Source organism: Balaenoptera musculus, chromosome 5 (genome assembly GCF_009873245.2).
Source record: "Balaenoptera musculus isolate JJ_BM4_2016_0621 chromosome 5, mBalMus1.pri.v3, whole genome shotgun sequence".
In the NCBI taxonomy this organism is placed as follows: domain Eukaryota; kingdom Metazoa; phylum Chordata; class Mammalia; order Artiodactyla; family Balaenopteridae; genus Balaenoptera; species Balaenoptera musculus.
The window spans coordinates 64,120,306-64,145,449 of NC_045789.1; the positions used below are offsets into that span (position 1 = coordinate 64,120,306).

Consider the following 25,144-nt stretch of genomic DNA (forward strand, 5'->3'; position numbering starts at 1 on the left):
CATATGATGAGTCACTTCTCTTGCTGCTTTCAAGATTCTCTCTTTGTCTTTGATTGCGGACAGTTTGATTATGATGCATCAGGTTGTAGATCTTTTTGAGTATATCACACTTGGAGTTTGTTGAGTTACCTGGATGCGAAGATTGTTTTTCATCTAACCTGGGAAGCTTTTGGCCATTGTTTCTTTAAATATTCCTTCTGCCCCTTTACCTCTCTACTCTCTTTATGAAATTCCCATTATCAATATGTTAATACTCTTGATGCTGTCTTACAGGGCTTTGAGGCTTTGTTTATTTTATTTCATTCTTTTTTCTTTCTGTTCCTCAGACTTGATCATCTTCACTGACCTATCTTTAAGTTTTCTGATTCTTTCTTCTGACTGCTCAAATCTACTGTTGAGCCCCTCTAGTGAATCAGCTAAAATATATGTCACAAAGTCCAGGCTCATGTAGTACATTTATTGGACAACCCTGTGTGTCTTCATAAAGCACTTGCATTTTCCCCTCACACAATTCTGAACAAGCTTGGTTATCTGTTTCCAGAGCACAAAAGATCAGAAAAGAGGCTACTTAGAGACTATTCTCCCAATAAAAAGAGAAATGACAGGAAAACTATGAGAAGTGAATATCATAATCTAAAGAGGTCAGACCACTTAGCCTAAGCAATGTGCTTCATACTTAAACACTTTCTGAGAGGTTTACCAAATTAAGTTATTATGTGATAGTTGATGTTCATAATAAATATCTCAAGCCAATGGAAAAAGGTTACATGTATGTTCAGTATCAAAAGAATCTCCTTAGGAAAGCAGGAAAACAAACTTAAAAATACAGAAAGTTTTAGCACTCAAGGGGGTTTCACTTATATGAAACGTCAATCTCAGGTGTCTCAAAAATTGGTAACAGATAATTAAAGTATTCTTCTAGTTTACAGATACAGATCTTTACCAGATTTCCATGCATATTTTAACTAAATTAACAGATTTTGTTTAATAAACTGACAAATAAGCAAATTTTGTGGAGGAATTGGGCCACTTTTGCTGGATTCTATGATGGAAAAAGACTCAAATTGTCCAGTTCAACCTATGCCTGAATACAGGAATCTTTTCTAAAATCCATGTATAGTCATCATTCCAGTTTGTGCTTGAACGTTTTCAGGGATTTGGGTGGAGTTGGCAGTTGACCTTTCCAAATAAACGCCTCCATTACTGCATAGTTACCAGAAAGATTTTTCTACACTTAGCTGACATCGGCTGCTCTGTAAATTCCTTGTTCTACTTCTAGTTCTAAGTAATTTTACTTTGACTTCCCTTTTCTCTTTCAGATGCTGATCCTTGAAACATAGCTATCACTGCTACTTTAGTGTCTTCTCTAAGCTAAACATGTTATTTCTCTTAACTGTTGTTCATATAACATAGCTTCCAGAAAAATCAACATCTCATTCATCACCTCTGAATAGTCTCAAATTTATTATCAGTTTCTTCAGGTATAACATCCATAAGTGGACACATATACCTAATGTGTTCTGATTAAAGTAGTGTACAGTAGTACTATCACACTCTACACTTGGTGGAACATGTACACTGTACATATTCCACTAATGCAACCTAACATTTTTTCCAATACTCTTATCACAATCTTAACTCCCATGTGGAAAGTATCACCTAAGCTCTTTTTTTCTTTGGCCGTGCCGTGTGGCTTATGGCATTTTAGTTCCCCCAGCAGGGATTGAACCCAGGCCCTCGGCAGTGAGAGCGTGAAGTCCTAACCAGTGGACCACCAGGGAATTTCCTAATCTGTCTTTTAAAGACAAGGAGAATTTCAGAATTTAAAGCAGAAGGAAGAGCATTTGCAGTCACAGAGGCATAAGAGAACATGAATTGCAAAAACCTGTAATGTTTCATTTGCATATTTTTTAATTGGCTGACAATGGTAAGTTTAGTGTGAATTTTAGCATCACTACAATTTGAGTCAAATGTAATTACTGATGATGATCTTCTGATTACCCACAATTGCTGCAAATATTTGATTTTTCACCCTGATGCTTTGAAACACAAGTGGACTTCTATTTTATGAAATTGCATACACTAAAATTAGAACAACAATATTGTGACATTCACCAAATTAGATGAGAATTTATGGAGATTCTCAAGGTACTCTACCTATTTATTAGATTCCCTTTCTTGAATCTGTTGGGCTGTGCCAGCTTCTGGATCCTTTTGGAAGGTTGGCAAAACAGTGCAGGAGAAGGGATCTCCCAGATTACAGACTCTCTACCGCAGCTGTAATAATACTGAACCCTGCAAGTTGTAAAAGAGAAAAGAAGTGAACGAAACAGGCATGAATTCAAATTACCATAGTAATTTCCAACACTGACCCCCCCACCCCAGGTCTAGGGGAGCGGGTATGACAGTTTATCCCTTCACTGCTGAGCTATTTTCTACATAGGGAGAAATTAGAAACGGTTATAAGCCATCAAGTTTTCAGCTGCCTTCTAATATCCTATTCTAAAACAGACAATTTTCTGTAATAAATAAAGTTCATTTTCTAAATAGACCAAAAAATACCCTGATGAAGAGAAAATTTGCTGCTTTTTAAATAAAATATTTTCTTTAGCATCTCTATAGACAATTTAAATATTTTTACTAAATTTTTAGTTAATAGGATAAATTACATTGATGCTTTTCTTTGTGTTAAAGACCTCTGAGCTTAGGAATAAATGCTACTTGATCATGGTTTGTAGATTATTTAATCATTATCAGGTTTTGTTTACTAAGATTTTATTTAAGATAATAATATTGTTCTTCTTATCACTCCTGCCCTTCAATCTTTCCTTTATCAAAATATTATCATTAGTGGAAAAAGAAGTGATATTGACTACTTTAACCTGGCGTTAATTTAGATTGCAGTCCCACTCCTGCTTCTATTATTTTCCAAAGGACCTCTGCTCCTTTAGGACATTCATAGATATGGCTTTGCATTCATCTGCCCAGGCTTCTGTCTGCTGGTTGCTAATATAAGCCTTGGTCTGGGTTTAAGCCTGTATTTCCCTTGCTTTTGACCACTCAGACTTGAGGCCCATCTATACCGTCACACATCTGCTTTTAAGGGGCTTGAGACTATGCAGCCCTGGCTCTACTGCCTGACAGAGCTGACTCAGCCACCGCCACCCACATACACAGCCAAGCTCTGACAGGCAGAGAACCTCCAGCACTTACCTGGGATTTGCCTTTTGCAGGAACTGGAAGTTCAGTTTGGGAATTGGAGACAGAGAAGGAAGAGGTGATTTTGAACAGGGGGGCATTTGGAAGAGATCAGACCCAAGAAAGGAGGGCACAGTGGGTGGAAGGAAGGAGTGAGCAGAACAAAGTTAAGATGCTCTTGGAGAGTAGGGCAAAGGGTAGAAGTCCAAGAAGCAAATAAAACAAACAAAAACAAAAAACAAAAAAAAGAAGACAAAGAAGAAGAAGAAGAAGAAAGATGGGAGGACACCAGAGACATAACTCAATTATTCAACATTCTCTGAGGTGGGAGTGGCTAACACCAAACCATAATACTTATGCCTTACTCTGCCAACAACTATAAGTACATGAGTGTTCTAGAAGATGGAGAAGATAATACATCTTATGGTGGTTATGAAGATTAAATAAGAGAATATAAGTCATTTTATTAAGTTACAAAGCAATATTCAAATAAAATTGTATTATTAACTAACTTGTATATTAATTCTAAATTTCATGTGTACATATCTTTTCTGCTTATAGATACTGTATATTAATAGAATGTATAGCTGCTGCCTTTAGGTGCTTCTCCTGTCTTGTAGTCATTCACACACCCAAGTCTCCCCATTCCATCAATGTAGCAGGTACTCAAATATTATTTTAATATAGACTACTCTGCATTTTTCTCATTGTAAAAGAGATGAGTATTCATTATAGAAACTTTGTAAGAGCAAGAAAAGTTTAAGAGAGAAAAACAAAAAGCATATATTATCCTGCCATTCAGAGACAACAATACTTTGGAAAAATATTTCCTGACTCATACACTCAATACTTATTGAGCACCAGGCACTCTTAGGCACTAAGGAGAGAGTAGAAAGTAAGACAGACACAATCACTGCTTTCTTGGAGCTTCTTCTCTATGTTGGGAGGAGAACAGAAAAAATTAGGTAGATAGTTGTGATAAGTGCTATGAAGGACATTGGCTATGCAAGAGAGATAGAGGCTTTCAGAGTAGGTTTGTGAGGAGGTGGAATGTTATGTGGAGAAGAGCAGTCAGGAAAGTCTCTCTGAAAAGCTGAGACCTATGCTGAGACTTAAGGACCAGAAAGTCTTAGTCATTGTAAGCATTGCAGGCAGAGGGAGAAATATGAATAAAGTCTTGAGATGGTAACGATCATGACATGTTTGATGAATAAACATTATTAAAAATAAAAAGAGGATCATATCATAATACAGTTTTCTATTTAATTTTTTTCACTTAATATTATAGCATAAGCATTTCCAACATATAAAAGAAGCAGCAAACATATAAAAGCAGCAAATTATTACCAATAATGAGAAAAATCAATCCCTAGAAACAGACCCACAAATGACATAGTATAGAATTAGTAGGCAAGGAGATTAAAAAATTGAGCAAGTAGAGATAAGACATAAAAAATACCCAAATTGAACTTCTAGTGATAAAAACTATGACACATGAAATAAAAATTACCCTGGATAGGATTAATAGTATATTATACACTACAGAGAAAAAGGTTAGTGAAAACACAGAGAGAAATAAAACAGAAAGAGAGGGAAAGAGAACAGATTCGATGAGCTGTAGGACAAATCCAAGCAGCCTAATGTGTAATTGGAGCCCACAGAGAAGAAGTAATAAATATCAATTCTATACATTTTCCGATTGATTCTATGAGGACAGCATTGCCATAAACAAAGACATTACAAAAAACAAAGATATTACAAGAAAACTACAGACCAATATCCCTCATGAACACAGATGCAAAAATTCTAAAATTTTATTGGAACACAGGCATTCTTGGTTTACATATGTCTATAGCTGCTTTCCCAGAGTTGGGTAGTTGCTGCAGATATTTAATGGCCAACTTTACATCTGTCCCCTTCCAGAAAAAGTTTGCTGACTTTTGACTAAAGGTGTATATTGAAAGAGGAGAGAAATGACTACCTCAATTGTCATGGAAACCAAACTTCAGATAAATAATAGCATCTTCACTTTTTTCTTTACTTTAACCTCCCTCACTGCCTGTACCCATCTTCCCTACACCTCACCATCTTTCCTCAAAGAGCCAACCAGCAGAAAGTCCAGTCATTCAACAAACATGCACCAAAAACAAATTTGCAATGGGCGTCAAAAGTCTTAACATTATTACCTTTAGATGCCCTAATTAACTTACAGTAACCATGCCCATGGGTGGTACACAAAATTCACAGTTTCATGCACAAATAAGTTCATCCACAACAGTGTTATATATGGTACATATCCTTGCATAATACCCTTATTTTATTAAAAAATCAAAATCGTGATAAGCCAAGACACTATAAAATATAATACAAGTCTGCAACAGCTAAATATTAGATGTTGCTCTGGAAAAGTTTTACTGTAGCATCAGATTGGAAACAGATATAGAATCCCTAATCCTCAATAAATTTTGTGTTCCTGATAACACACAACCTGGTAACACACAAATACTAACCTGTTAGGTACATATTGGTGGGAGACTTCCTTAGGCTGGGCAAGGTTCTCAAGTCTTTTGGTCAGTTGAGCCTTCAAAGCATTCCGGGAAACAGGGCGAATAGGATCTTGATTTCCCCAAAACAGTTTTCTGTTAAAAAGCAGAAAAATAAAATGGTACGAAATTCACTGCTAATTGGCATCTTAGAAATGGCTCTTGACGTCTTCTCTACTAATTTTACTTCACTTCAAGAACTATCTCTATTACAAAATTTTAGTTTCCAGACATCAGAAGCTGAATAAACTACTTATGGAAGTTAAAACAAGAACAACACTGTTTTACCTACTGTCTTAAAAGATGATGACCAAAAATGAACCTATTAGAGATAATTCTATTTCTGCCAACATGTAATTAACACTGTAATTTATATTCAGGTCAGCAAAAAATGGGCATGCCACTTATCTACACTGTGCTCCCAGTTTGGGTAAAGCACTGTACCAGGTGGTCAGACCTAATCAACTCCCAAAGGCCCCACCTCCAAATACCATCACACTGGGGGTTGGGATTTCAACATATAAATTTTAAGGGGACATAAACATTCAGTCTATATCATCTGATAAAGTACTGGTATTCAAAATACACAAAGAACTCTTAAAATTCAACAATAAGAAAACAACCCGATCAGTGGGCAAAAGATCTGAATAGACACTTTACAAAAGACAATATACAGACGGCAAACAAGCATATGTAATACGCTCATCATGTCATTACAGAATTGCAAATTAAAATAATGAGATACCACTACACACCTATTAGAAGGGCTAAAATATAAACCACTGATAACACTGTGGAGCAACAGGAACTTTCATTCATTGCTGGTGGGAATGGTGCAGACACTCTGGAAGACAGTTTCGCAGTTTCTGACAAAGCTAAGATCATATTCTTACCATATGATCCAGTAATTGCACTCCTAGGTATTTACCCAAATGAGGTGAAAACTTGTATCTACACAAAACCTGCGTATGAATATTTATAGCAACTTTATTCATAACTGCCAAAAATCAGAACCAACCAACATGTCCTTCAGCAGGTGAACAGATAAACTATGGTACATCCAGACTACAGAATATTGCTCAATGCTAAAAAGAAATTGCTACTGAAATGAAAAGCCATGGAAGAACCATAAATACATATTTCTAAGTGAAAGAAGCCTGTCTGAAAAATTTACACATTGTACAATTCCAACATTATATGGCATTCTGGAAAATGTAAAACTATAGATATAGTTAAAAGATCAGTGGTCACCAGGGGTCTGAAGAAGAGGGAGAGAGGGAAGGGATCTATAAGTGGAGCACAAGTAATTTTTAGGGCACTGAAACTATTCTGTATAATAATGTAGTAGTGAATATATGACATTATGCATTTGTCAAGACCCATAGAACTGTACAACACAAAAAGTGAACCCTAATGTAAACTACAGACTTTTGTTAATAATAATGTGTCAATATTCATTCATTAATTGTAACAAATGTACCACATTAATGCAAGATAATAATGTTAATAACAGGGGAAACTAGTGGGTGGTAATATAGAAATTTTCTCTGTACTTCTCTGTACTTCTGTTGAGTTTTTCTGTAAATCTAAAACTGCTTTAAAAAATAAAATCTATTAATTTAAAAAATAAAAAAGCAATAGGAGATCAGAAAAAAGAAAAAAAAAATCAGGCTTCACTCGGGAGCCAAAAAGGAAAAGGGGGAGTCCTGTGGCCAAAAGTGGAAAGACAGTGGGTCCAGCCTGCTGGAAATCTAGAAAACAGGTATGCTCTAGGCAGAGGCTCAGAGACAGCAGGACCAGCTGTTAGAAGCAACAAAGTTGAACTTGGAGGATGGGCACAAGTGTTTCATGTGAATGTGGAATAATGCCCTGGGACAGTGGTTCTCAAACCTGTCTGCGTATTGGAATCATCTGGGGAGCTTTAACACTCCTGAAGCCTATGCTGCACCCTAGGCCAAATGAGTCAGGATTTCTGGGAACGGGACAAAAGCATCAGTCAGTCTTAAAATTTTCCAGGTGATTCCAGTGTGCAGTCCAATTTGAGAATCACTGACCTAGGGTTTGCCTTCCATGTGTTAACTCAACTGAGGTGACAATATTGATCCAGTGGATCCAGTTGAGCACAGAGGTGCTGGGATGCAGTGTTAGTGGACAGGTAAGAATAATATTTACCTATTTAATGTAAGGAATACATCATCACACACAAGACTACATAATATTGCCTTACCTATCTGGGGCTCCCCATTGTTTCTTAGGCCTAGAAAGATCTTGAATTCTCTTCCTAGAAAAAGAACTAACAAATACCAGCTGATTAATTCAAAGAGAATGTTTAACAAATACGATTACATTAGATGGCTCCTACTCAAACAAATCTCATTTGAGGGAGAAAGAAAAACCAATGTCCTATTTAATGTGATTTTTTTTTAATTTTCTTTTTTTTATGTAGCAGGTTCTTATTAGTTATCCATTTTATACATATTAGTGTATATATATCAATCCCAATATCAATGCCACTTTCCCCCCTTGATGTCCATAAGTTTGTTCTCTGCATCTGTGTCTCAATTTCTGCCCTGCAAACTGGTTCATCTGTACCATTTTTCTAGGTTCCACATATATGTGTTAATATACGATATTTGTTTTTCTCTTTCTGACTTACTTCACTCTGTATGACAGTCTCCAGATGCATCCACGTCTCTACAAATGACCCAATTTCGTTCTTTTTTTATGGCTGAGTAATATTCCATTGTATATATGTACCATGACTTCTTTATCCATTCGTCTGTTGATGGGCATTTAGGTTGCTTCCATGACCTGGCTATTGTAAATAGTGCTGCAATGAACATTGGGGTGCATGTGTCTTTTGGAATTATGGTTTTCTCTGGGTATATGTCCAGTAGTGGGATTGCTGGGTCATATGGTAATTCTATTTTTAGTTTAAGGAACCTCCATATTGTTCTCCATAGTGGCTGTATCAATTTACATTCCCACCAACAGTGCAAGAGGGTTCCCTTTTCTCCACACCCTCTCCAGCATTTGTTGTTTGTAGATTTTCTGATGATCCCCATTCTAACTGGTGTGAGGTGATACTCCATTGTAGTTTTGATTTGCATTTCTCTAAAATTAGTGATGTTGAACAGCTTTCCATGTGCTTCTTGGCCATCTGTATGTCTTCTTTGGAGAAATGTCTATTTAGGTCTTCTGCCCATTTTGGGATTGGGTTGTTTGTTTTTTTAATATTGAGCTGCATGAGCTGTTTATATATTTTGGAGATTAATCCTTTGTCTGTTGATTCATTTGCAAATATTTTCTCCCATTCTGAGGGTTGTCTTTTCGTCTTGGTTGTAGTTTCCTTTGCTGTGCAAAAGCTTTGAAGTTTCATTAGGTCCCATTTGTTTATTTTTGTTTTTATTTCCATTATTCCAGGAGGTGGATCAAAAAAGATCTTGCTGTGATTTACGTCAAAGGGTGTTCTTCCTATGTTTTCCTCTAAGAGTTTTATAGTGTCCGATCTTACATTTAGGTCTCTAATCCATTTTGAGTTTACTTTTGTGTATGGTGTTAGGGAGTGTTCTAATTCCATTCTTTTACATGTAGCTGTCCAGTTTTCCCAGCACCACTTATTGAAAAGACTGTCTTTTCTCCATTGTATATCCTTGCCTCCTTTGTCATAGATTAGTTGACCATAGGTGCATGGGTTTATCTCTGGGCTTTCTATCCTGTTCCATTGATCTATATCTCTGTTTTCGTGCCAGTACCATATTGTCTTGATTACTGTAGCTTTGTAGAATAGTCTTAAGTCAGGGAGTCTGATTCCTCCAGCTCCGTTTTTTCCCCTCAAGACTGCTTTGGCTATTCAGGGTCTTTTGTGTCTCCATACAAATTTTAAGATTTTTTGTTCCAGTTCTGTAAAAAATGTTATTGGTAATTTGATAGGGATTGCAGTGAATCTGTAGACTGCTTTGCGTACTATAGTCATTTTCACAATATTGATTCTTCCAATCCAAGAACATGGTATATCTCTCCATCTGTTGGTATCATCTTTAATTTCTTTCAGCAGTGTCTTATAGTTTTCTGCATACAGGTCTTTTGTCTCCCTAGGTAGGTTTATCCCTAGGTATTTTATTCTTTTTGTTGCAATGGTAAATGGGAGGGTTTCCTTAATTTCTCTTTCAGATTTCTCATCATTAGTGTATAGGAATGCAAGAGATTTCTGTGCATTAATTTTGTATCCTGCTACTCTACCAAATTCATTGATTAGCTCTAGTAGTTTTCTGGTGGCATCTTTAGGATTCTCTATGTATAGTATCATGTCATCTGCAAACAGTGACAGTTTTACTTCTTCATTTCCTATTTGTATTCCTTTTATTTCTTTTTCTTCTCTGATTGCTGTGGCTAGGACTTCCAAAACTATGTCGAATAATAGTGGTGAGAGTGGACACCCTTACCTTCTTCTGATCTTAAAGGAAAAGCTTTCAGTTTTTCACCATTGAGAATGATGTTTGCTGTGGGTTTGTCGTAAATGGTCTTTATTATGTCGAGGTAGGTTCCCTCTATGCCCACTTTCTGGAGAGTTTTTATCATAAATGGGTGTTGACTTTTGTCAAAAGCTTTTTCTGCATCTATTGAGATGACCATATGGTTTTTCTTCTTCAATTTGTTAATATGGTGTATCACATTGATTGATTTGTGTATATTGAAGAATCCTTGCATCCCTGGGATAAATCCCACTTTATCATGGTGTACAATCTTTTTAATGTGTTGTTGGATTTTGTTTGCTAGTATTTTGTTGAGGATTTTTGCATCTATATTCATCAGTGATACTGGTCTGTAATTCTCTTTTTTTGTAGTGTCTTTGTCTGGTTTTGGTATCAGGGTGATGGTGGCCTCATAGAATGAGTTTGGGAGTGTTCCTTCCCCTGCAATTTTTTCGAAGAGTTTGAGAAGGATGGGTGTTAGCTCTTCTCTAAATGTTTGATAGACTTCACCTGTGAAGCCATCTGGTCCTGGACTTTTGTTTGTTGGAAGATTTTTAATGACACTTTCAATTTCATTACTTGTGATTGGTCTGTTCATATTTTCTATTTCTTCCTGGTTCAGCCTTGGAAGGTTATTCCTTTCTAAGAATTTGTCCATTTCTTCCAGGTTGTCCATTTTATTGGCATAGAGCTGCTTGTAGTAGTCTCTTAGGATGATTTGTATTTCTGCGGTGTCTGTTGTAACTTCTCCTTTTTCATTTCTAATTTTATTGATTTGAGTCCTCTCCCTCTTTTTCTTGATGAGTCTGGCTAAAGGTTTATCAATTTTGTTTATCTTCTCAAAGAACCAGCTTTTAGTTTTATTGATCTTTGCTATTGTTTTCTTTGTTTCTATTTCATTTATTTCTGCTCTGATCTTTATGATTTCTTTCATTCTACTAACTTTGGGTTTTGTGTGTTCTTCTTTCTCTAGTTCCTTTAGGTGTAAGGTTAGATTCTTTACTTGAGATTTTTCTTGTTTCTTGAGGTAGGCTTGTATAGCTATAAACTTCCCTCTTAGAACTGCTTTTGCTGCATCCCATAGGTTTTGGATCGTTGTGTTTTCATTGTCATTTGTTTCTAGGTATTTTTTGATTTCCTCTTTGATTTCTTCAGTGATCTCTTGGTTATTTAGTAATGTATTGTTTAGTCTCCATGTGTTTGTGTTTTTTACGCTTTTTTCCCCTGTAATTCATTTCTAATCTCATAGCATCGTGGTCAGAAAAGATGCTTGATATGATTTCAATTTTCTTAAATTTACTGAGGCTTGATTTGTGACCCAAGATGTGATCTATCCTGGAGAATGTTCCGTGCGCACTTGAGAAGAAAGTGTAATCTGCTGTTTTGGGATGGAATGTCCTATAAATATCAATTAAATCTATCTGGTCTATTGTGTCATTTAAAGCTTGTGTTTCCTTAGTATTTCTGTTTGGATGATCTGTTCATTGGTGTAAGCGAGGTGTTAAAATCCCCCACTATACTGTGTTACTGTCTGTATCCTCTTTTATAGCTGTTAGCAGTTGCCTTATGTATTGAGGTGCTCCTATGTTGGGTGCATATATATTTATAATTGTTCTATCTTCTTCTTGGGTTGATCCCTTGATCATTATGTAGTGACCTTCCTTGTCTCTTGTAATATTCTTTATTTTAAAGTCTATTTTATCTGATATGAGTATTGCTACTTCAGCTTTCTTTTGATTTCCATTTGCATGGAAAATCTTTTTCCATCCCCTCACTTTCAGTCTGTATGTGTCCCTAGGTCTGAAGTGGGTCTCTTGTAGACAGCATATATATGGGTCTTGTTTTTTGTATCCATTCAGCAAGCCTGTGTCTTTTGGTTGGAGCATTTAATCCATTCACGTTTAAGGTAATTATTGATATGTATGTTTCTGTTACCATTTTTAAAATTGTTTTGGGTTTGTTTTTGTAGGTCCTTTTCTTCTCTTGTGTTTCCCACTTAGAGAAGTTCCTTTAGCATTTGTTGTAGAGCTGGTTTGGTGGTGCTGAATTCTCTTAGCTTTTGCTTGTCCATAAAGCTTTTGATTTCTCCCTTGAATCTGAATGAGATCCTTGCTGGGTAGAGTAATCTTGGTTGTAAGTTCTTCCCTTTCATCACTTTAAATATGTCATGCCACTCCCTTCTGGCTTGTAGAGTTTCTGCTGAGAAACCATCTGTTAACCTTATGGGAGTTCCCTTGTATGTTATTTGTCTTTTTTCCCCTGCTGCTTTCAATAATTTTTCTTTGTCTTTAACTTTTGCCAATTTGATTACTATGTGTCTTGGCGTGTTTCTCCTTGGGTTTATCCTGTATGGGACTTGCTGCGCTTCCTGGAGTTGGGTGGCTATTTCCTTTCCCATGTTAGGGAAGTTTTCGACTATAATCTCTTCAAATATTTTCTCAGGTCCTTTCTCTCTCGCTTCTCCTTCTGGGACCCCTATCATGCGAATGTTGTTACATTTAATGTTGTCCCAGAGGTCTCTTAGGCTGTCTTCATTTCTTTTCATTCTTTTTTCTTTATTCTGTTCCGTGGCAGTGAATTCCACCATTCTGTCTTCCAGGTCACTTATCCATTCTTCTGCCTCAGTTATCCTGCTGTTGATTCCTTCTAGTGTATTTTTCATTTCAGTTATTGTATTGTTCATCTCTGTTTATTTGTTCTTTAATTCTTCTAGATCTTTGTTAAACATGTCTTGCATCTTCTCGATCTTTGCCTCCATTCTTTTTCCGAGGTCCTGGATCATCTTCACTATCATTATTCTGAATTCTTTTTCTGGAAGGTTGCTTATCTCCACTTCATTTAGTTGTTTTTCTGGGGTTTTATCTTGTTCCTTCATCTGGTACATTGCCCTCTGCCTTTTCATCTTGTTTAACTTTCTATGAATGTGGTTTTTGTTCCACAGGCTGCAGGATTGTAGTTCTTCTTACTTCTGCTGTCTGCCCTCTGGTGGATGAGGCTATCTAAGAGGCTTGAGCAAGTTTCCTGATGGGAGGGCCTGGTCACCACTGTATTCTTCTTATTGGGCCACAGAACCATACAAAGTTATTTGATTCAAAGTAGATACTTTGTCCTAGAGTATGTAGGCACCATCCTCAAAAAGAATTACATCTGAGCTTTTGCTTCAGCTGTGCCTTCGGGAGGTTGTTCCAGCATTCAGTGAGGCCAGCAGCTTCTCCAAAGTCCGGAACTCCACACTCCAGAGGCCCTTCTTTCCACATGCTCTATTTTATGTGATTTGAAGAGTGCTAAAAAGTGCAAAGTATTCAAAATATTGTGGACCCAAAATACTCACTTCTAAAATCATTAAAAATACAGTACATAATAAAACAAAGATAATATATATACAATATAACCAAGAGCATATTGTCTCCAGAAGAACCCAGGTAAAATGCACACTTAATGGCAAAACCCCACAATTTTCATATTAAGTAATTTAAGTAATTTTGTAAATGGCTTGATGGCATTGGATTCTGAAGAGATTGTGTAGATAAATTTCAGACTGAATATCTGGCTTTGAGAAAACTATGAAAAAGGCAAAATATACTCTGGGTACTGCCCATCCCCTGTTCTGCCCTACTCTGCTCCCTTGGTCCTTCCCTGACTATTCTGAAACCACCGATAGCAGACACAGTTTGTGCTCCCCAAGTATCCATGTGATCCTTTACATTTCCCAGTCTCCTTTGCAGTTGTTTGAAGCCATGTGACCAGTTATGTCTACGTTCAGCAGAAGTGTTGGGTATCACTCCAGTGCAATGCACTTAAGAACTAGTGTCCTGGCGGGGGGGACGGGGAGGGATAAATTGGGAGATTGGGATTGACATATATACACTACTATATATAAAACAGATAACTAATAAGAACCTACTGTATAGCACAGGGAACTCTACTCAGTACTCTGTAATGACCTATATGGGGAAAGAATCTTAAAAAAAAAAGAGTTGATATGTGTATATGTATAAGTGATTCACTTTGCTGTACAGCAGAAACTAATACAACATTGTAAATCAACTATACTTCAATAAAAATTAAAAAAAAAAGGAGAGAACTAGTGTCCTCCTCCTCCATCTCTCTTTTCCTGTTGCAGTGACCCTAGAAACTACATATTCTGTACGGCACAGCCAGCTAACTCACACTGGATTGTGACATGAGGGATAAATAAACTTTTATTGCATCTAGTCATTGAGAGTTTTGTACCTTGTTTGTTACTGCAGCATTGCCTATCCTATGCAGACTAACACACCACCTATTTTACTATAGCTCATGTTATAATTATTTATGTACTTGCTTGGAGTTTGAAGGACCCAATAAATAACAACTCTTTTTGCCTACCACAATTAGGAACTAACTGAAAAATAGGCATAGAAGTCAGACAAGTAGAAAAAAAATACTTTCTCTGTTATTGATAAGATGATATTGAAGAGAGTCCTGTGGATCTCTGACATCCCGGTATTGAACTTGTCCCCCAAGGCTGCAAGCCTCACCCTTCAGAGGCTAAGTTTGCTATGTGACAGAAAGCAGATCACAAAGATAATTCACTGTAGATAAGCAGGTCCCAAAGAGTGAGGACCCAGAAGTGACCAGTTCTCTCTCCCAATCCCATCAAACAGATGTCACTTCCACCCCCTGGGGAGTCTAATTATGGGATAAGGAAAGAGGTCAGAATTACTCAAGGAAAGTGCTTCTATGTACAAAAAGGCAGGTGAGAGGAAAAGCATTCTCCCTTGCCTGAGCTCTCTAATAGGCTCTATAAACTCTTTATGTTAAAATAAGCCCTGGCCCTGGTGCCAGGTAGGATTCGGGCCTGACACAGCACAGGCAAACCCTTACATGAAGTCTTCCTAATTAAATGGTGATTGATGCATCATGAAGCTCCTTTTAGAAAGTGGGAGGAGGCAAGGGGGGATTAACAGGAACTCCTGAGGTTGCACAGTCACAAAACTGGGCCATCCATCCTGAAGATCAAGCTGAAATCTTTCAATCAGTTTATCTATTTCCATGTTACTCTCTGTTTAACTCAACAACTTTTGTTGTCCCTCAGCCTTTAGTAATGACTTATTTGCCCCTTAATGCCTTGCCTTAGCTGTGCTAGCAGAGAAATGCAAGTCAGGATTCTAGGCACACACCCAGGCCACAGTATTAACAATGGAACATTTCCCCTGAGGCCAGTGTGGTGGTGGCAGCATTCAATCTTAGAAACATGGAATGCTTGATCCAACCATTCTTCTCATGTAAGAGATTATTATTTCAGTACCAACAATGGATATTCTGTGTTTTCTTATTTTTAAATGAAGTGCTGTTTTCTTATCCCGGAGCAAGTTACTTAATTCTCTCAGCTTTCATTCATTTGCTCAACAAATATTTATTGAGCACTTACTATGTAACAAGTAGTGTTCTAGGACTGAGAGTATATAGGGGAACAAAACAGACAAAATCTTTGCCCTCAAGTCAGGGCGGAAAGACAATAATGAAAAAATAAATACATAGTATATAAGATGGCAATAAGAGCTACAAAGAAAAATAGTCAGTAAGGGGATGAGGAGTATGTAGAGGGGAATGGGGTTGCAATTTTAAATAGGGTGGTCAAAGAAGGCATCACTGATCAGCTTATATTTGAACAAGGATAAGGTATATAAACTTTTCAAGAAAAGATCATCCCATTGAAGCAGTGATAGCAAGTGCAAACGCCCTGGGGCAGAAGCATGCCTATATGTCTGAAAAATAACAGGAGGCCAGTGCAGTTAGCCTCATTTGTAAATAAAAATAACTATATCCATCTCGAAGGGTTATGTACCTAGCACATTCTAACCATGGAGTGAGTACTCAGTACATGTTAGTTCCTTGTTCCTTTCTCATTCACAGCACCTAGTATGATACCTTGCACATATAATAGTAAATGCTCAGTAAATGCTAATTGAATTGAATTGAATTGGTATTTAATTGTTTAAAATATAAACTGAGTTTAAGCATCTTATAAGGGAAAATCATGGAACCATCAGTAAACCAGATAAAGTAATACATTTAAGATTGTTTAAACTGTGTTATCACTCAAAGAGTTTGCTAGGTAAAATACAGGTTTGAAGGCAGTAAGAACAGTATACCGCTTCTACACCCTTTTCCCCCAGTGTCATATTCTGGACTCTTCTAACTACCCCCTTTCCTACTGCAACTAACCTATCTGCATTTTGTCCCTCAGGACTACTCTGATGCTTACCTCAAGGGTTCCCAGCCTAAAGTTCCCAAAACCTTAGGAGATCTATGAAGACAATAATGGGAGTCCACCACAACCTTTAGAACATCTCAGAAAATCAAATGGGATCCTACACCACCCACTAACAGGCTGTTGAGGCTCTCCAAACACCAAATTTGTTTCTGAACTATATCAACTCCATACATTACTTCACACTGATAGAAGACTCTGATTAGTACTTTTGCATGTCCTTAATTTTTTTTTAAATTAACAAATATAATGAACAATAACAACAAAAAATATTTCCAAACATGAAATCGTGGTGGTGGATTGAGATAACCAAAAGATTCTTTGGTGGTGAAATGTCTGAGATCTGCTATGTAATTGATACAATGCACTCCCTAAGCCATGTTACTGTCAGGAAACAATGAAGACACTGTCCATTGCCAGAAGGAAAAAAAAAACCCAAAAAACTACACCCTTACTCAATAAAAGAATGGTTTTGCCATGTAGGTACTCTTTGAGCCCTGCTGAGACAGCCTGAGCCAACTTTCCAGGGGGGGTGGCTAGGTGGAGGAAAAAAGCAAGCCTTAGTCCAGACAAAACATTTTATTATATATTAATCTTTGCAAGCAAGTCAGCTTCTGGCTCCCATCATCACCTCCAAGCCAAGATTTCCCTCCCTACCTTTTCTTCATCAGCTAAACAATATTCTTTTAATGTATCATTTTACACAAGACAGTTGAGTTTCTTCATTTATTCCTATAGATACTTAAATTGGATTGTTACTTCAATTGGAAATTATCTCATTAACATCCGCTAATCCTATGTGGAGGTCTAATATCTCTCCTTTTCAATCACTTATTGTGCATTATGTCACCATAGCTACATCTGCAACCTACATCTCTTCATCTTAAGGCAGGCTTCCCTTCTCTCTCAGGTATTATATTACCTCACAATGTCTAGTCGTGATCCTGTGCGGAAAGAAGAGAATGTGGTCGAAGGATTTTAACTCTTGAAGGCAAATTTTTTTTTCATGAGGATTCCCTTGCTGTTCCATGTCTTCATTGATAATTAGTCTCCTATAGTTTGACAACAGCTAAGAAAGTTTTGGAAATCCTTACCTTAGGTGCAGAGCAATAAATATATGTTTATATAGCAACAATTATGGAAATGATTTCAGGTCTGAATTGATTGGGTAACTCAAATAATTCTCTCTTTCAGTCAAAATGCTCTTTTACACTTGACTATTTTGCTTATATTCAGAACATATTTTCTTTTATAACAATCAGGTACAGCACATTTGTTTAACAAGATTATTTGAGAGGACTGGGACAGGGATAGAAAATGGAGATAGAACAATTTTCTCACAGAATCAAACCAAATTAAGCAATAAAACAAAAGCAATAAGTAGTATAACAGCAAAAACAAAAACATTTAAAAAACACTCTCTTCACAGTCTTTTTTTAAGTATAAAAACTTACCAGGTGTAAATGATTTCACTGTCTATCTAGTAATTGGAGAGTCTGCTCACTCAGCATACCTTTATTTGAAGTAATTTGGTATTTTAAGTGGATATTCAGTAATACTCAGTAAATGTTAGTTCTACCAGATCTTCTACTCAGCCATCATACAACCTTGGCAAGTTACATAATTTCTCTTAATTTCATTTTCTCTCAGTAAAATCTAGTTGATTATATCCACCCTATCGACTTCTCAGGATTCTTGTGAGAAAAAAAATCTTTTTAAACAGCAAAGTATTACATAAAAATAAGGTAGCAGTATTTAATACCTAAAAGAGGTGAGGAAAAAACAACTAGAAAGCATAGTAAATAGAAAATGCAAAATAAGTCTAACTAATAACAATAAATGTAAATGTTAAATAATAACAATATGAATGGTTTTAACTGACTTATTAAAAGAGTAGATAAAAATAAAATCTGATATTATTTACTTCTCATCTATATGAGCCATTGATATGAACCCTTGGTATTTTCTCTTTAATGATTCTATTCTGTTACCTCTTCTAAGTATTTCTTAGCCAAACCAAGAGTAAGCATCTATTTTCAGGAGGCATCTAGTTTATACATTGTATGTACACACACACAAACACATTTTTTTTCATAGAGGACACTTTCTTGAAATTTCATTAGCTACTGAATTTGAATTAGAGGCAAGAGGAGACTGGGATACATTAACTTGGAGCTTCACAAAATCTATGACATGAGATTGTCAGTGCAGAATCCCAAGTTCCTTAAAGGTTCAGCCCTATTATGTGACACACATAGCATTGAGCAAACAAGCAAGCACTGAGTGAATATAAGAAGAGTTCTCCTAAATCTTCATCTTAATCACTTTATCTCTCTTCTTTCCTTCTTCCCACAGGATTTACCATGAGAAAAGGGCCTTATGACAAAGGGAAAGCATAGGAATCTTCTCAAAACCCCCAAGATAGGCTTTCACTTCAAATGCCCCAGATTGAGTGCCCCATTCAGCTAGTAAAGTCTGGGAAAATGGTACTATATCTATATTCTTACCATTTCCTTACAAAGTCACAGGGACCAGGATCTGCAAAAAGAAAAGTAAAAGCAAAAATTAGATTCAGTAAGAATCAAATATATGATAAAAATAGCCATCACAAATCAATAAATAAAGGAGCTAGGAAAAGTAACTATTTAGGGGAAAGACCAAATTAAATATGTCACACTATTTTACCAAAGTAAACCACAGGTAAATCAAAGATTAAATTTTTTAAAAAAATTGAATTAGAGCAAAAAAAAGAGAATACCTACTTAATCACTGGATTTTAATCTGCATTAAAGGTGACAAAAGATATAGAGGAAACACACAGATTAAAATATTTAAAACTTAAAACTTCTGTGTGTCAAAAAGTAAAACTTAGAGAGAATAAAAACTTGGAGAAATATTTGGTAAAATGATAAAGGCTTAATAGTCTTAATAACTGAAGAGTATAAAAGGATAGATGAATAAGGAAAACACTAAGGAAGGTGTCAAAAGTTAAATGAACAAAGAAGAGAAATTCATCTATGGAGACACAAAGGGCTAATAATCATAAGAAAAAGTTCAAACTTGCTTGTAATCAAAACAATGCAAATAAAAAATGAGATTTTTAAAAACTATCAAATGAGCAAAAATTTTTTACAAAGGATAACAATGCAGGGACTTCCCTGGTGGTCCAGTGGTTAAGACTCTGTGCTTCCACTGCAGGGGTCACAGGTTCAGGTTCAATCCCTGGTCAGGGAACTAAGATCCCACAGGCCACAAGGTGCAGCAAAAAAAAAAAACAAAAAAAAACAATGCTGGAAGGGTAAGATGAAATGAGTACTTGCATGCTGCTGGTGGATATTTAAATTAGTACACTTTGTGAAAAATAATATGGTAGTACAAGTCAGCAATGCTTATACTCCTTAATCCAATTCTACTTCTAAAAATGTACCCTAAAGAAATAATTCCATTGGGGGCAAAGATTTATGCACAAAAATGTTAATGGTGGTATCTTTAACAGTAGAAAGCTGGATACACCTGAACTATTCAAAACAGACAAAATGGAAGCAAATTAAAATTCATGTTTAGAGCGACTTCCCTGGTGGCTCAGTGGACACGGGTTTGATCCCTGGTCCGGGAAGATCCCACATGCCGCGGAGCAACTAAGCCCGTGCGCCACAACTACTGAGCCTGCATTCTAGAGCCCATGTGCCACAACTACTGAAGCCTGTGCACCGCAACTACTGAAGCCCGTGCGCCTATAGCCCGTGCTCTGCAACAAGAGAAGCCACCGCAATGAGAAGCCTGCACACTGCAACGAAGAGTAGCCCCCACTTGCCGCAACTAGAGAAAGCCCGTGCACAGCAACGAAGACCCAACACAGCCAAAAATAAATAAAATTAAATCTTAAAAAAAAAAATTCATGTTTAGAAGTTTTTTTTTTACTGTGGGAAAATATAGGTGATCATACAGGCCAAATTATCCAAAGGCCTATTATAATAGGCCTCATTATGACAAATTGTTCCAGACAGTTTCTCCTTGGGAGTTTTTAATCACGTCTGGGAGTCCACCCTCTGGAGTGTTTGGGGTAAAGGCAAGTGGGTGTGCTCTGGCATCAGACAGACATGGCTCAAACCCCAGTTTTGTTACTTACTCAGCTGTACAATCTTGGGCAAATTACTTAACTTCTCTGAGACTCAGTTTCCTCTCCTCAGATAGGAGGATAATGGGTAGTGTGTAAAGATTAGTGACATGTATGTAAAACACCCTGCATATAATAGATGCAGACAGTAGACGAATGGTAGAATTATTAGTTACAACTTTAGTGCATCAATGTAGGAGCACTGTAGGAAACACAGCAATCAGGTATTGATTGGGTTTCTAGTATGTGCAGCCTGGTGCCAAAGTTGAGAGAACAAAATTTATAAGATAAGGTTTCTCTTTACAAGGAGTTTACAGCCCACTAGGAGATAGGCTATGACCTTAAAAAAAAAAAGTAAATGAAAATTTTGAATTCGGCTATTTTCTATTACTCTCCTTTTAAGGCTAAACTAACTCAGACCTAAGGAAGAGGGGAGAGTAGTCTACAAAAATGCCCTTGTACACAGTCATGCTGTCACTCATGAAAGATACAGCACTTGTTTTGTGGACTTTGATGCACCACCAAGCTTGGTTTCCAGCTTTATATACACAAGTCAGAGTCAGTATAACGCTGAGTCAATCCTAAAATGACTTCTACAAATGCTGGTAATATGAATGAATTATGCTATTGCCTTTTGCCCTTTCATGCTATAATTTCTCCCACAGGTAGAGCTTTCATGCTTCATTTCAGAAACACATTTTTGATGTTATCTCATCAAATGGCAGGAAGGAATAGCTCTCAGGTGGCCATTGTGTTAGCTATGTCCCAAGCAAAGCAGTATTACAGTGGTTTCCAAAGTTGTCTGCGTGTTAGAATCACCTGGAAATCTTTTAAAAATTTTGGGTCCCAGCCCAGTTAAGTCACAACCTCAGGGGGTGGGACAAGCACTGGTATTTTTTGAAGCAAACAGGTTTAGGGAATACTATAATATTGTTTAATGGATAGGACCACTGGCTCTGGAATCAGACTGCCTAGAACCAAATCCTGGCTCTAACCTCTGATCTTGGGCAAGTTTACCAAAGCTCTCCATATCTTAGTTTTCTCACGGTCATGTACCACAAAAGGTTGTTGTCTGAAAGTTAAATAAGATAATACGTGTAAAGCATTCTGCATAGTGCCCAAAACATAGTAAATACACAATAAATCGTAGCTATAATCCTAAAAATTTAAAAATTAAGATTAATTTTAAATGCTTAAATTTCTGTAAATAAAAAAAAGTTTAAGTCACTGTTAAGTTTCAGTAATTGTAAAGTTTAAGTATTGGGTTGACCAAAAAGTTCATTTGGGTTTTTCTCCAACAGCGTACAGAAAAACCCGAACGAACTTTTTGGCCAATCCAATAATTTACTATTAAAGATTCCAACCATGAAAATTAATATTAATGAAATGAGAACCTAATTGTGATCATGTACTCACATGTATTTTCATTGGTTTCCTTATGTATTTATACCCTCCCCTCATTTCTAAAAGGATTTTAGATTGCTTACATAAATGCATACACTACAATAGGATATTATCTGTTTCAAGATGCAAAATTCAAGGAAAGAGATAGCAAAATAGTGGAGGGAGACGAGAAAGGAAAATAAAATGAAACAAAAGGAAGAATGTATAATTAAAGCCTTGTACAGTTATATCTGAGCATTCTAATTCTACCACTGAAAGCAAAAAACATCAACTTTTCCTAATATTGAAATCTGAAAGAAACTTCTCTTGTGAGGTCTCAACGGTGTTATACACACATAAAATAAATTATAGGACTTGAGAATGAAAAGGTGAAAAGAATCCTATTTTCTTAGTTTTCTTCCTTCTTTAAACTTTACTCTTGATATATGCGTTTCATGAAACCATGATAAATTTTAAAAAATAAGAAGTTTTCAGTAGAGCACCATAAATAACTGAGTATAAGGAAAGATTTTGTTCCCAAAAATTATTCCTCAGAAACGAGGTTACCTTGCATGCAAGTTCTTATAAAAACTCATCTTATGAGGCACTTTCTCAATTACTTTATTTTCCCAACAAAGAAATGAGAAACGAAAACATATCAGCCTGAAACAACTTCAATTAATGCTAAAATAATTATAGAGCTCTCCCTACAATTTAAATTTAAATCAGTATTTAAAAAGAGGGACGAGGTAAATAAATTTAAAACAGATTTAATAATTATTCTTGGGGATATGCTTTTGTAATCCTAAGCATTGGATGTTGCTCTAAATAAATAAACATCATTTTAAAAAGCAAAATAGAAACACAAAACACAAAGAATGAGGTAGTTGTATTGTGCAGATAAAAGTACAGCTACAGAATGAATTTTTTTAAAAGTTCTGTTACATTACATGAATGGGTTCTGATGGCTTGTTACATAATTTCTAGTGACAGCATCAAACACAGCTTCAAAAGGTGCCTATCTTACCCCTAATGATATAATGGAATCTAGGCGAAGAACGAAACTGGTTGCTGAAACCATCTGGTGAAAGGTGGATGGGGAACTTTATCATGGAGGGATTGAGCCAACCTCACCTGAACTCACTCATCAATCTTAGAACCAACACAAACGTCAGAGCCTGACAGCGTATGCCCCCAAGCATGGCACCACCTATGAAAAATTCTTGCTTGAAACTATTTTCAGTCTAAGCAAGCCTCTTAATCTATATGCTTTGCAAAAAATAGGGGAGCTAGAAGAGCAAGTTAAAGACGTCACAAAGAACAAATTAAATTCAGAATATGGGATATTTTACCCAATGTTTCTAACAAATGTGTTTTAAAAAGGGAGAGAGGATTAGGGTTAGTGTTAAAGAGTAACAGAGGGACTTCCCTGGTGGTCCAGTGGTTAAGACTCTGTGCTTCCACTGCAGTGGGTGCAGGTTCCATCCATGGTCTGGGAACTAAGATCCCACATGCCGCCCAGTGCGGCCAAAAAAAAAAAAAAAGAGTAACAGAGAAGAGACAATATGTGGCCCTTGTCTGAGGGCTAATTCAAACTAGCCAACTGTAAAAATACACTTTTGAGACAATTAAGGAAGCTTAAATATTTAGCGGGTATTAGACGGTATTAAAGAATAATTGTAAATTTTAAGTGTAAATAATGGCATGATAATTATGGGTTTTTTAAAGTCCTTAGCAATGAGAAAGGCATATAAGATACTTATGGGCAAAATGAAATGGTGTCTAGTATTTTCTTTAAAACAACTTGTCTGATGAGGCCCATAAGTGATGTTGCACAAGCAGATGACAGGTTCCCCAGCAAAGGCAGAATCAGACTAACAGGCAGCTTCTGGAACTGTGCTGTTAAGTACAATAAGTATTTGTTCAATAAATTAATAAATTTATCCTTCAAGAAAAAACAATACTCAGCCATAAAAAGGAACAAAATTGGGTCATTTTTAGAGACGCGGATGGACCTAGAGACTGTCATACAGAGTGAAGTAAGTCAGAAAAACAAATATCGTATATTAATGCATATATGTGGAAGCTAGAAAAATGGTACAGTGAACTGGTTTGCATGGCAGAAATAGAGACAGAGATGTAGAGAACAAACGCATGGACACCAAGTGGGGAGAGCAGGGGGTGGGGGGAATGAATTGGGAGATTGGGACTGACATATATACACTAATAATATGTGTAAAATAGATAACTAATGAGAATCTGCTGTATAAAAAATAAATTTAATTTAATTAAACAAAAACAAAAAAACTTGTCCTACAGGAGGCCCAAAAATATGTGTGTGTGTGTATGTGTGTGTGTGTGTGTGTGTGTGTGTGTGTGGTACAGAGGGTTGGTAAGAGAATACCTAGATGAAATGAGATTAGCAAAATGTTAATAATTATTAAAACTAAGTGATGGGTATATGGGGGTACACTATAACATTCTGTATTTTGGGTGTGTTTGAAAATTTCTAAAATAAAACTCTTAAATTTTCTATCTCAAATAACTTAAGAAATAAAAATGATTTTCCTGGAAAAAGTGTTAAATTACTCAAAAGGTAACTCTAGTGATGTCAAGCATGCAAGTGAAAAAGTTGAATAAAACTGCTTTTCCATGAAATGTAACATTAGAAATAAGAACTATTTCTAAATTATATCATTGATTTTAATGTTATTTTAATTTTATAGGTATAACTAAATTAACACAATTCTAAATAAACATTTGTCTATCTGTCTTTCTTCCTAAAAGTTTATCTATTCAAATTGGCTAGAGTTTTTCCAAATTTCCTTATATTCAAGAATATATAGTAATCTCATTTTGGCAACATCTTGCTGTATCAAATTAAGCAGCTGTATTAAAATCCAGATTCTCAGCACTATAATTCTCATTTCACTAGGAAGGAAACAGACATGCAGCTATGACAAAACCAGAAGTAACCTCCTAGTTTAGTGCCCTTTCCAGTGGCATCAAGCTCCCTCTCCTACTAACTATGTGCTCAAATTGAAATCCCCAGTATGTGGGTGGAGCCATGACTCGGGCACAGCAGTGTTCAAGCATTCACATTTCTTTGGGGGCAGGGGCAGGATTTCAAACATCCAATCTATCCTTGGGGCAGATGTACCTGAGTAAAACT

General features: G+C 36.3%; 1 protein-coding gene across 1 annotated transcript in view; it reads right to left on the reverse strand.

Moving 5' to 3' along the window:
* The window catches only part of THEGL (theg spermatid protein like), a 61,801-nt gene that overhangs the window by 25,872 nt on the left and 10,785 nt on the right, over positions 1-25,144 (reverse strand). The window contains exons 4-8 of the mRNA XM_036852242.1: positions 21,585-21,661; positions 18,980-19,010; positions 7,969-8,022; positions 5,709-5,837; positions 2,158-2,295 (exon numbers count right to left, since the gene is read on the reverse strand). Of these exons, the coding sequence (XP_036708137.1) occupies positions 2,158-2,295; positions 5,709-5,837; positions 7,969-8,022; positions 18,980-19,010; positions 21,585-21,661 (429 nt within the window). The remainder of the gene's footprint in view (positions 1-2,157; positions 2,296-5,708; positions 5,838-7,968; positions 8,023-18,979; positions 19,011-21,584; positions 21,662-25,144) is intronic.